Source organism: Gallus gallus, chromosome 4 (genome assembly GCF_016699485.2).
Source record: "Gallus gallus isolate bGalGal1 chromosome 4, bGalGal1.mat.broiler.GRCg7b, whole genome shotgun sequence".
NCBI lineage: Eukaryota > Metazoa > Chordata > Aves > Galliformes > Phasianidae > Gallus > Gallus gallus.
The window spans coordinates 82,645,052-82,657,196 of record NC_052535.1 but is presented as its reverse complement, the minus strand read 5'-3'; the positions used below and the strand labels follow the sequence as shown (position 1 = coordinate 82,657,196).

The 12,145-nt window shown below is 41.4% G+C and overlaps 1 protein-coding gene across 1 annotated transcript; it reads left to right on the top strand.

The window, feature by feature from the left end:
• Window positions 1-397: 397 nt before the first annotated feature.
• Window positions 398-10,207, top strand: LOC422895 (neuropeptide-like protein C4orf48 homolog). The gene is made up of 4 exons (XM_420837.8): window positions 398-469; window positions 2,587-2,731; window positions 4,485-4,573; window positions 9,503-10,207. Exons 2-4 carry the CDS (start codon window positions 2,608-2,610, stop codon window positions 9,572-9,574), a joined length of 285 nt encoding a protein of 94 aa, XP_420837.2. The 5' UTR covers window positions 398-469; window positions 2,587-2,607; the 3' UTR covers window positions 9,575-10,207.
• The last annotated feature ends 1,938 nt before the right edge of the window (window positions 10,208-12,145 follow it).

The following is a 12,145-nucleotide window of genomic DNA, read 5'->3' as shown; positions in this document are numbered from 1 at the left end:
AGTTCTTGCGTACAACCAAATAGCTATTCCTAGTTTCCCATAAAGCAGGTGTAATATGTCATGATTATTTTCAAGCACAAGGGAGCATGTTGCTTGAATGAGGCACTGCATCCAGCTGAGCAGAGCAGACTGGGGGAAGACCATTCAGTGGACTGAAGTAAGCTGATTCAAATGGCCCGGCTTTAAAACCATACCCACAGCAGGGAAGTCACTGCTGGGACTCCCATGTCAAAGCAGAAACGATTCTTCCCCAGACCTGGGAGACACAGCCTGTTCCTCTTTAAATCTATGCTCTGTGCTGCAGTGCTCTGCATTGTTGCCATGGCAGAAATCTCCCCATAGTAATAACCTCTTTCAGGGAAGGTTAAAAAGAGACAGTGCACATGCTCAGAAAGCTGCACTTGTTCTGTTAGCAGTTTGCAGCGGCCATTTCAAAGAGACCACCACAAAGACAAGAGAGAGAGATCAGGTACTGATATTTCTTTCCTTTGTTGGAGGGGGTGACTTTTCTCTTGCAAAGAGGACTGTGCACATGTCTCTGTTCCTGGTTACGCTGCAGAGAGAGACCACCCTGGAAGCCTGTCACGATTATTCCTCACAGACAGCAATTCCCACAGGATTACTGAGAGGCAGTTGTTAGATGTGGCCTGAGGTAACTGCTGCACCCAGGGAGCAATTATTTGGCAACGTGGCTCACACGGGAAGCTGAGGTGAAGCTGGGGTGGGCAGTGTGTGAGTTACCCTGAAAACAGCTGAGCTGTCTGTCTGCCTTGTTTTTTTTTGAACCTCTGTAGTGCTGACAGTTGACAATGAGAACAGCCTTCACTGACCAGCAGGCTTCTGCATTAGGTGCCTTTGAAGGAGATTGAAACTGTCTTAATGTACTGATACTTGGAAACACTGCTGTGTCCTGTTGCAAAGCCTGGTGTCTTTGATTATACTTGCTTTGATCTCAGGTCATCATTAATTAAAACAGAGTAGCCAAGCCACTTGTTAGGATTTTAATCCCTTTATTTTAAGGAATGTAGAAATAAGGAAAAGGATCACATCTGATCGCTTCTAAATAGTGGGAGTAATAGGAAACCCTGTTCTGTGGTTACAGAAACTATCAGACGTATTGCTCGATATGAGCACAAATACATTTATTACTCTGTCTGTGCTTGCATGCATCTTTCTCTGAGCCATCCTCTGATCCTATGTTTAGATTGGGGTGCACAAGAAGGGGATGTGTGTAATGCTGCACCTTTCCTGAATAAATTACTGGTTTGCACAGGCTGCAAAGTGTTCGTACAGAATTTGCAGCTTTGGGTTAGCTGTGTCTGAAACAGTGACATGGCAGGTATCAAAGAGTAGACTTGTTCAATTCTATATTTCTGGCAAGATCGGGGGAAAACCTTTCCTTTTCTGTCTCCCTCTATTGCACTTCCAAATGTGAAATATAGGCTATTCAGGGGAATTCTGTTCTCTTGCATTCAGCACACATGCACTTGATGTTCATATGCAGCATCCGTTGTTTAGTAGGTACCTACTTAAAAATCAGGAAGAAATGGTCTGTTGTCCTGCTTTCCTGGACTTAGCTAAAGAAATTCTTCATGTGGATTTTATTGTGTTGTTACAATCTGATTTGATTCTTTCTTTCTTTTCCTTGAACATGCAGGACCAGAAGGTAAACTTGGCTGAACTAAGGATCACTTTATTAGTTTGGGTGCTTGAGGCTTGTGATTGAAATCCCTAACAGGCAGTGGCAGCTTGAGCCAGTCTGAGGTTCCTGTGTTTCCTCTTATCTGAACAGTCTACTCGCTGGATCAAGAAAATACTTTGTTTGATGCCTTTGTACTTATCAAACATTTAACACTTGTATTTAAGGGTGGGTGTTGCAGGACCAGATTATGCCTGTCTTCAGGACATGGCGTGGCCTGGCTGTGACGTTTGGGAACAAATAGATGGCTGCAAATTATCTGAGTTTTGATGTATTTACCACTCTACCTATGAATTTGCAGAGGTTTAACAGAAATCTTTTCCTTCGGTTGCTTTTGTACTGGAGTAAGGTTTTACAATCAATGTGGTGGGTAATTAATGATAGTGATTAACTGTAGTTATTGTACTTGTAAAAAGATGGTATACCAGTAAAGCAAACCAGTGGGCAAAAAACTCATTTTGAGGTTCAGGTCAATTTCAGACAGCTCCAAAAAAAATCCTTATGAGCCTGATCTCCATGTCTAACAGCAAGCCAGCAGTCCAGATTCATGCTCTGGTCTCTGACTGTTTAGTTAGGAAAAAGGCTGAAGTCACAGTGTGGGTGAAGTTGCTGGCATCCTGGCCTTCACATGAAACCAAAGCCAGGGACTTCTGGTCTTCTTCACAACTAGGGACATTCCCAATTGGGTTTTATATGCTGTTCTGGAAAAGTACAGAGAACTGTTTGTGCTATAGATCTTCTGATTACTTCTTTTATCGTTTTGTTTGTTTGTTTTCTTTCAAAGGAGAACTGCCAGTGCTTTAGCCATCAGGAACATAAAGTTCTTCGTAACAAGAGCCTTGTATTTGTAATGTTCCCCCCTGACTTGTTTCTGTCTCCTGATAAAGAGAGAAGCACCCGTTCCCACAATGCTGGTACCCTGCCTTCGGAGAAGACTGGTCCTTACAGTTCCTTTAGTTTTTGTGGCTGCACTACTTCTCATGGAGCCTGCTAGATCTGATCAAGAAGCAGGAACAGCCATACCAGCTGAAAGTATGTACCATACAACTTGTACTGCAGTTTTAATGTTGCAAGGCACCACATTATTGACTATTTTGGAAGTGTCTTGTTTGTATTGTCTTAAAACTGCGATCTGAAAGTATGTGCTGTTTCCCATTTTCATCCAGGGCTCTCTAGTCTCTTATTGCTGCCTATTGCTGTCTTGCTTGCAACTGAAATCCAGCAATGTTCTGCACTTCTTATTTTGTGCAACTCTTTCATTGTGTTAGACTTTTCTATGCCATGAATCACTATCTTTACTTTCCAGAGACATTCTTGAGACTTATTTATTTCATCTGGCATCGACTTTCATCTTTTGTTTCATTCCTGGTAAAGTTAGAAGTTCTGATTTTAAAATTTCACAGTGAAGATGTCACGAAAGCACAACTTGTCAACTGTTAGCCTTGCAACCTTCAACCACCTAAACCTCCTTTGCTAACCTGTATTGAGTTTAATTTATGTCATAAACATAATGGCAGGTCCATGCATCAAGTTGTTTAAGTGGAAGGTGCTGTTGTCCCTTTTCATTTAGTGTATAACACAAAGGTTGGGTCATGATTCAACAGTGAGAGAGGAGTCTTTAATCCATGATGTTTATTTTATCTCTCTCTCCTTTTTTTTTTTTTTTTTTTATCTAGCCAGTTAAAGAATTTGGCAGACTCCTTTTCTCCATGCAGGAAGGATCCCCCTCTGCTGGTTAGCACACAGGTCATGAGCTGGAGGCTCATACTGCAATTTATCACAGGCGTGTTGTAATCAAATATTGTGCATTTGCAAAATAGGCTGACAGACACTGCAGGGTATTCCAACCTCAGGCTAGGTTTTATAGGTTTTATTCTTTCTTCTTTACCAGACTTCAAAGAGAAACTATGCCTGTGCTCAGAGTTCCTCACTTGCCCAATATTCCCTGTAAAGTTGTCAGAGAAGCACAGCACTGAGAATCAAATAAGAGTGTACGTAGAGCCTCACAATTCTAAGACATCTTATCATGTCTCTATTTGTTCAGGTTCTGTGCTGCTGTTTGTTATAGAGCAGCTTTGTGTTATGATGATCAAGGCAAAGCAAGCCTTGTGACCTTAAGCGTGGATTATCTAGATATCTTAAACACTGCAATTATTCCAGAATGCATCTGTTCTGCTTATCAGCAATACCCTCTAATGATAGGGCATTGTGTTTATCTGCTGCTTGCTCCATTAGCTTTCTACAAAGCTGTATTGTATTCAAAGTTGGGGTCGAAGTGATCTTAGCGATAATGATCTCAATTGTATTCCATTAGCTCTGTGTTTTAAGTTCAAGTTTGTGAGAATAGGAGACAGTGTTTTCCTGGGGAGCAGGGTCATGGTTTTAGAGAGAATTTCTGGATAAGATGAGGTTGAACATGTGGTCAGGGACTGTGGAACTTGGAGACTCACGTTATAGGTTTAGTATTTCCGCACTTCTACAAACTGTGACGAAAGAAGAGAGATAGTGAGAAAGGGAAAAGATATATGTAGAGAACAATGACGAAGGAGGCAGTATAGAAAGAAATAAGACTTTTTTTTTTAAAATGCAAATTTGTCGAAGTAATTCTTTTGCCATTGAGACATTGGGAGGACCATCATGATGGGCCTCTTAGAAAAACCTGGAGTATATAAGAGTACATATGTCAATATTCAGTGTGGACCTTCTTCTGTAATACATCATGCTCATAATCACAGCTTATTCCTTCTACTTAGTACTTCATGCTCTCTCCTAAATGCTCTCTTAGGCCGTCCCTGTGTTGATTGCCACGCATTCGAGTTCATGCAGAGGGCTCTGCAGGATTTAAAGAAAACAGCATATAATCTAGACACACGGGTAAGGAAACATTCAACTTCTTCTTTGTTTCTTTTTTTTTTTTTTCCTTCTTTTTTTGATTTTATATTTTATTATGGAAGAAAATGTTGTGGATAGAAGTAGATAAAGTGGGTGCATTTTGCACGGGACATTGTCAGTTGACTGTAATGTCTTGTCTTCTAAGGTGATGCTGGATAATTAGATTTCATTCCTCGAGGCAGTAACCTGTGGAATTCTCAGTTGGATCATCAGAGAAACTAGGAAGCTTAGTAAACAGGCAGACCTAAGCTCTCTATCCTTCTCTTAGACAAGTTAGAGCCATTAGCACTGCAATTCTCATTCCAAATGCTGAGTGCACACATGAATTTTTGTGTTAGGGGGAGTAAGGTCAGAACATCATACTTATTGCTCAAAAGGAAAGAGTCAGCTCAAACAAAATAAGCACATTAAAATAAAATATGCTATTGCACATGTTTCTGTCCTTGGAGAGAGGCTAAGGGAGGAAACATCATCTCATAGATATTTATTTTTTTACATCACTCTGGCTCTATAAAGATGAAGCATGCCACAAATTAGAACAGCATCAAAACCAGAACTTGTTTGGATTGTAGTCAGGGTGGAAAATTTACCAAGTATCCCCCTTCTATGGGAGAAGTTGTCTTGCTACTGCAGCCTGTAGTGACTAGCTGCATCCCAGCTGCTGTCAGATAGCAGTGTCTTGGTAGGGTATCTTTTCCCCTACCTCCCATGTACTCTTTAGGTGAAATGCTGTATCTGCATCTTGCACAGATTTTTCAGCAGAAGGCGTTTAAAATTCTTTGTGATTCTAATCTACAGTCAAGGTCATTCACAGTTCAAAGCCTGCAAACTCACATTTCTGAAGAATACTTTGAAGTAACTCCAAGCAGAGTGCATAATGAAAATGCTGCTGAAGGAATAAATATGGTTTGAATTGTGACATACTACAAGAAACAAACATTCAAGCAAAACCAAATTAGTATGCAGTGGACAAGGGGGAATGGTCTTAAACTGAGACAGGGGAGGTTTAGGTTGGATATTAGGAAGAAGTTTTTCACACAGAGGGTGGTGATGCACTGGAACAGGTTGCCCAAGGAGGTTGTGGATGCCCCATCCCTGGAGGCATTCAAGGCCAGGCTGGATGTGGCTCTGGGCAGCCTGGTCTGGTGGTTGGCGACCCTGCACATAGCAGGGGGGTTGGAACTCGATGATCATTGTGTTCCTTTTCAACCCAGGCCATTCTATGACTTGCAGTTAAACAAAATCTGCTCAATAGTTGCAGGTCAAATATAATTTGGGCTCTTTCATGAAGAAATCTTGTTAATGAATACATCTGCTGAGTACTGTATGCAACCAAAACAAGAGGTTCAGACTGTGCTGAAAAGTGGTTCTATCACAACTTCTCCATCTGTTAGAAACTTTTGAACTTTTTTTGCTAGAATTTCTAAATCTTGCTTCAAAAATATCTCAAGTACAAAAATCTTCTCTGATTGTCTGCCTATGGAAGTAACCTCTATGATTCTTACAGATTATATGTAGGGTGAAGCTTTGTAAAATATAGATATCCAAAGCTAAAAGCTAATAATGAGGACTGAGCAGCTGAGCCCCAAAACAGCAACTGTATTTTACTGTTTCAAAATCAAAATAAAAGACAGCCAAGGAAAGGAAACCAGGTTATAAAGAAAGGTTCCATTGGAAGGGAATATCCTATAGTTGAGTTCCACAGTTGTAGATTTGACAGCAAGCCTGAAAAAGTGGCTCCATGATACATTCTTGCCACGAATCTATCACTTTCTTACCACTTTCAAATCCGAACAATTGAATCCATATTGAAATCCTTCACTGTCTCTGGATAGAACAGGCCTATTCCAGTTACTAAGAAATTCTGCCTACATCTTCAAAAGACATGGAAATATTTACTATTTGAGGACTACTTGGACTGTAGAAATGCTGCCTACAGTGTTTCAATTCTTATGTTTATTCTGCTGTAGCCCAATTTGATGCAAATTGAGTATTTTAAGACAATTACTTTCAGTCACATACATATTTTACGTTTGACTGTTTTGATCTGTTTTGCTGCTGAGTGGGGCAGATTTTTCTGTCCCACAAATACAATGCCCTTTGTTAATATTCCCACTGGAGACACTCATTTCCTTGAAAAATTCTTTTTTCTTTGCAGGCAGGAATTTTAGTTGATGACTAAACAGCTTTTAACTGTGTTGGAGGGGGATGGATTCCCAAAAGCTTAGAGAGGAAATTCCCATTAATTTCCGCCTGCAAATCTCACTCGGCAGTTCTGCACAGTGGAAACTCTGTAGTTTTATTGCACAGCTCAGAGTTTTCACACTTAATTTGGCCCCGTGTTGATCTGCATGGTGTCTAACAAAGCAGAATGACTCCAGCATAGGTCACATAACTTTTTATGGAGGTCATAAGCTATATCCTGTTCTTTTTACGAGACAAGCAATGCTTGTAACCTACACTGAAGTGATGATCACTTAGTGATTGATGGACTGGACTCATTTTCCTCATGCAGTGAGAGAAGGGTCACAGACCACCTCTGAAGGCCTGGCAGCTACCTGTGCAGGTACCGCATTTGTTTGTCCCCTTCCACATACTGCTTTCCACCCATTTGTTGCTGCTGGCCCCTTGGAGCAGACTGCAAGCTGGCTTAATTGTTTTAACTGCAATGAACAACTCCGAGGAATCTTCTCTGGGAATACCCATGATTTTCCACTTAATAACCAAATCTGGCAGGGGCAGCTCTGATCACGAACTAGGAGAGGGCTCTTGTACTGCTGCTCCCATCAGAACGATTCCACCAGCATACAGACAGCCCCCTACTCCATCTGCAAGTTGCTCAAGACAGAGACCAGCAGGGAACAGGCAACAAAACAGCTCCCATAAAACAAATCCAGTCCACGGGCTACACAATCCACTGTGCATCTGCACTATGAACACTTGAAAAATTCCAGTCAGTTCTTCAGAGCTGACCAGTGGCTGTTGCATTACGACTTTAAAAAGCTCTGCATCTGCTTTTCTTTTCCTTTTTATTTTTTTTTTCTTTTTAGCTGAATTATGGCAGCTTTTTTTCGTAGGCTGAGAATCTGAGCCCTGCCCTGTTGTTTTTTTTTTGTATTCCTTTGGTGTGCTTTGACCCACCAAGGGGATAATAACAAATCTCTGTGCAAATGACTTTATAATCATGCTCACAAAATAGTCAGTTGAGATGTACTTAGTGCCATTCATTCTGTTCTTTATTTCTTTCTGAGCTGTCAGTGGTTATTTGGAACATTCAAAGCCCATTAAGTAAGATGCAGCCATGAAAGTAAAAACAAAGCTTGGAAATGTTATTAAAGATATATAAGATGGTAAGCAGCCTTGGGGCTTAACTCCAAAGCTGTCAGCTTCCCGTATTCAAACCATTGCAAAGGGTGTCGAGGAGATGGTTAGGGGGTGGTGACTGAGTATCTTTCAGGTAATTAGCAAAGCCTAATCAGATCTTTTCAGTCTTGAAGGGTAGCTGAAATGATCAAAAATGATACCTGATTTAAGATAACACCACGGGGCTGTGTTGAGTGGTTTGTCAGCTGAGAAAAAGACCTGCCCAATAGATGCCTCATCCTGTACTGAGAAGGCAGGCCTTAAGCAGGATGTTTCAGCCCAGCTCTTCTGAGTGCCTTTAGCTGCTGTAGTTCAACAGATGTCATAACTTAAGAAAAATAATAGCCTTTAATCATGTGGCCATCCCTTCTGATACCAAAATCACAAGAAAGGCAGGTGAAGGCTGGATTTCATTGGCATGTAGATCTGATAGTCTTTATAGTGCCCCTTTTTGTGTAACTGCTTAAGACAGTAACCAGTGATTTGGTAAGTGGACTTTGCACAGCTAGTTTGTCCCATAGCAGTAAGGAGGAAGTTCTATCTCGGATCACACTGATTCCCAAATACAGCTTCAGATCGTGATAGGCAGAGATGACTGCATATAATGGATAAGGATATGATCTTGCTGTCTGGCAGCACTGTGCTCCATCATGCATCCACTAACGCCACAGATTCCTCAGTGCAGGCTGGAAAAGCAAAACGTGTGTGTGCTAGAGAGGAAGGATTCACAAATCTCCTCTATGCAGCTGTGCTGTCCCTTCCCTGGTTCTCAGCTCCTTCTTGCACAGGTGCAGGCACTGCAGAGCGTATCCTTCTCAGGGAAGTTCTCAGTCCACACTCATTGCTCCAGAAAACCCTGCAGGCAGCAATCCTGATTCAGGTGGAGGGACTTTTGTTCTTTCAAGCTTGGGACTCCCATTTTCAAAGAAGCCTGCAATCCCACTGCGTGTTTTAACTCTATTTCCATATGCCAACTCAGCACCTGTTGCCTTTTTTAGGCTAACAGCATGTTAACTGTGACAGTAGTGAAACAAAAGTTAAATGGGTAAATTATATCTTGCTTTCTCTGCATAACTTTCAGTAGTTAGACCAGACTGCAATACACTGAATTTATTTTTTTTGAGCCTGTTTTTAAATGAAAGAGAATTCCTGGTAGGTTTTTGTGTTTTTCTTAAGCCTCTCATTAACTTCATAGCTGATGCTCCAGTGTGCACAATTGAAGTAAGACTGTAAGGAAGACAAATTAAAAACAAAGTAGCAGCACCCATACACGTATTGACTGTGCTAATGTGAAAAAAAAAGAATGGGTACCAGGCTGAATTTCTTCCTATCATGTGAAATGCTGCCATGTTTGTATGCCAGTTAACCATGCAGAAGTTAAATTACTTTGCAGCCAGAAAGCAGTATCTCTGTTATGCTGAGACTCATCTGATACAACTAATTCCAAATTTCAGAACAGAAGTAACATTGATTTTTCTTTGGGAGCTAATTGGTTTTATAGAGCTGACATTTCATTTTCGGTGTTGCTTTTGTCCCTTCCTCTTACAGACAGAAACACTGCTTCTTCAGGTGGAAAAGAGAAATCTGTGTGACTGTGTAACTGCAAATCTGCTGAACTGAATCCAGGAGGCCAGCTGTATCACCTGTTCAGTGGTTTTTAAAATGCAGCTGTATGAAACAGCCTTTTGGAGTTCATGTTGCAAGCACGTACATCCCACTGTACTGAGGAAACTGGGGGGAGGGGTCTGTGTCATATGTGTCTGTTCTGTTTGATGGTTTTTAAATAGTCCTCTCTTTTCACATCACTGCACTGCCAGTAAGGGCTCAGTTCAGTAAATCTGCTACTTGGTGTTAGAGTGGGGAAAAATTTTGCTTGCTTTGATTTTTAAATCAGAGTTGGCCAAGTGTAACCACAACGTAAATAGAGCCAGCAACGCTCTAGAGACGCTTGCAGCTGGTTTTGGTCTCTAACATGTTAGAGCATATCTCTGTGACAGCTTACCCAGTTATATTGAGACAACTAGTTGTGGTCTCTGTGGGCTTTGCCAGTATATTAACGGCGATGGAAGTCCTTTCTGTTTGTTGTTTACACTGTGACCGTGTACAGACATCCTGTTGGCTGTAAAGAGGCATGCATTATAAGGAGGTATATTTGTGCTGTGCTTAGAGCAGAACAGCTTATATGTTAGTGCTGAATTTCTGACATCCTGTGTAAGAGTGTCATTGTCTTTAATTAAAGATCTTAATTTCTTACCCTCCTGCCTATGGCCTTACCTCTCTAACTAAACTGGTGGGACTTTACTGCAAGTAGATAAGAGGGGAGATACAAATGCTGCTCTGCCAGGAGTAAGGCTGCCTTTAGAGGGCTTCAGCTGATTCTGGTTAGAGCAGAATAACTTTTCAGAGTTTCTTGTTTTTTTGCTACAGTCAGGTCTTCCTCATCTTGTTCTAGCTTGGCTTTGTTCCTCTGCTTGCTCTGGATTTGCCTTGGCTCTTCTTTCCAGTGAAACCTTTGTTCACCCTTTGAGTCTGGCATTACTTGCTCTCTAAGCCCAGGAATTTCTTGGTGAACCCCTGGCCCCCCATCCTTTTAACTGTGTGTAAGTTGCTGCAGGTGTGGGTGGTGGGACTGATATTCCTCAGGTTTGCTATCCCTTTAGATCCAGCTAACAGCCCTGCAGGAGCAGTATGTGGCACTCCCACCTACTGTGGAGTGAGTGAACATGGTGGTGAGCAACACTGATATCTCACTCCCTGTTTGTAGGTGGGGGAAAGGAAATAACTTTGTCATTCTTTTGCTCAGAGTATGAAAAGCTAGAGATTCCTTTCAGCTTGCAGAAGATGCATCAGAACCAGGAATTTCCTCATGGTAATTGCTGTATGCTTCTTCACAACCCACCTCATCTATTTCAATTTAGTTTTGAACGACTGTCCTCTGTTACTACTTGTTCAAAAACATCATAACAGCAGGAGAACAGAAAACAACTAACACGACACACAGTTATAAAAAAGGATTGGCAAGGAGGTCTGGAAATTACACCCTGCAACCAGAATGTCTGTTCTGGTCAAGTGAACAGAAACTTTCAAATGATTTGAGTGTATATTTGCAGGTTTAATATGACACAGGGGCAAGAGTTGAGACTATTTTCACAGAGCAAAAGAATACAGCAGAACCAGGCTAATTGCTGGCAAAGTGACTAGGATTATACACAGTGTATAATGTGCAAAGAACAAATCAGAAATCTTCAGTGTGGACAAGAGATGGTTGAAGAAGGAGATGACAGCAGCTTACAAAACCATGAGTGTCTTGAGAATGACTGCTTGCTGCTCCTTCCAAAACAAGAAGAGGAGAGCAATGAATGGAAACCAGCTGGTGGCTGACTCAGAGCAAAGAGAAGAATGACCCTCATAACCTACTGCATGTTTAAGTTGTGGAAGTCTTTGCTACAGGACGTTGTTGATTTTAAATATCTGTACAAGTTCAAGAAACAGAGGTTCAGACTCAAGCCTGAAAACTCTACTGCAGACTGTTAAATATAAAAATACCAACTTTGGGATTTTAAGTTAAAAAAAAAAGAAAAAAGGGCACTCAAGAGGTCCCTGAACCACGAGTTGTTGCCATTTAATAGCATCTTAGGAAGACATTGTTTCATACTTTTCCCAAAAATAAATACAGCCAAGGATAAGATACTGGCCGTAAAATGATCTGTGGTGTGACCTCGTGCAGTTGTCCTTACGTGTAGAAATGAACTCTGCTTCCTAAATTCATAACACAGAGCTTCTCCCTTAAGTAGATCAGTGGCTGTGCTTCTGCAGCCCCGTATGTTGCAGAGACTGCTCCAAAGCTGGAGTAATGTTTCCTTTTCGTAAGCATGGAAATGGTACTGCAAACCATTGGCCTACTGCCAAGAAGGATCTATGTAGTTAGTTAGATAGTAAAGTCTCCTTCATACCACATAAACCTGGTCCTGCCTTGCTTTCTTTCTCTGCCTGTAGCCTTGCCTTGAGAAATGGAAGTTTGAGGGCTAGAAAGAATTGGTACAAACAAGCTGACCTTCTCTTCTTGTCATACTTAATAGCGCCACTCTGCATCCTACAAGAATTTTTTTACTCGAAATCCAAAAATCCCCATTAAATCCCAACTATTGTTTCGTATGCATTGGACAGGGCCATCAGAGCATGCACGTGTGC

Excerpts from the sequence above, each read along its gene's own strand:
- LOC422895 (XM_420837.8), top strand. The coding sequence starts at position 2,608 with ATGCTGGTACCCTGCCTTCGGAGAAGACTGGTCCTTACAGTTCCTTTA. Across the intron at positions 2,732-4,484 it reads AACAGCCATACCAGCTGAAA|GCCGTCCCTGTGTTGATTGC; the intron begins GTATGTACCATA and ends ATGCTCTCTTAG. Across the intron at positions 4,574-9,502 it reads CATATAATCTAGACACACGG|ACAGAAACACTGCTTCTTCA; the intron begins GTAAGGAAACAT and ends TTCCTCTTACAG.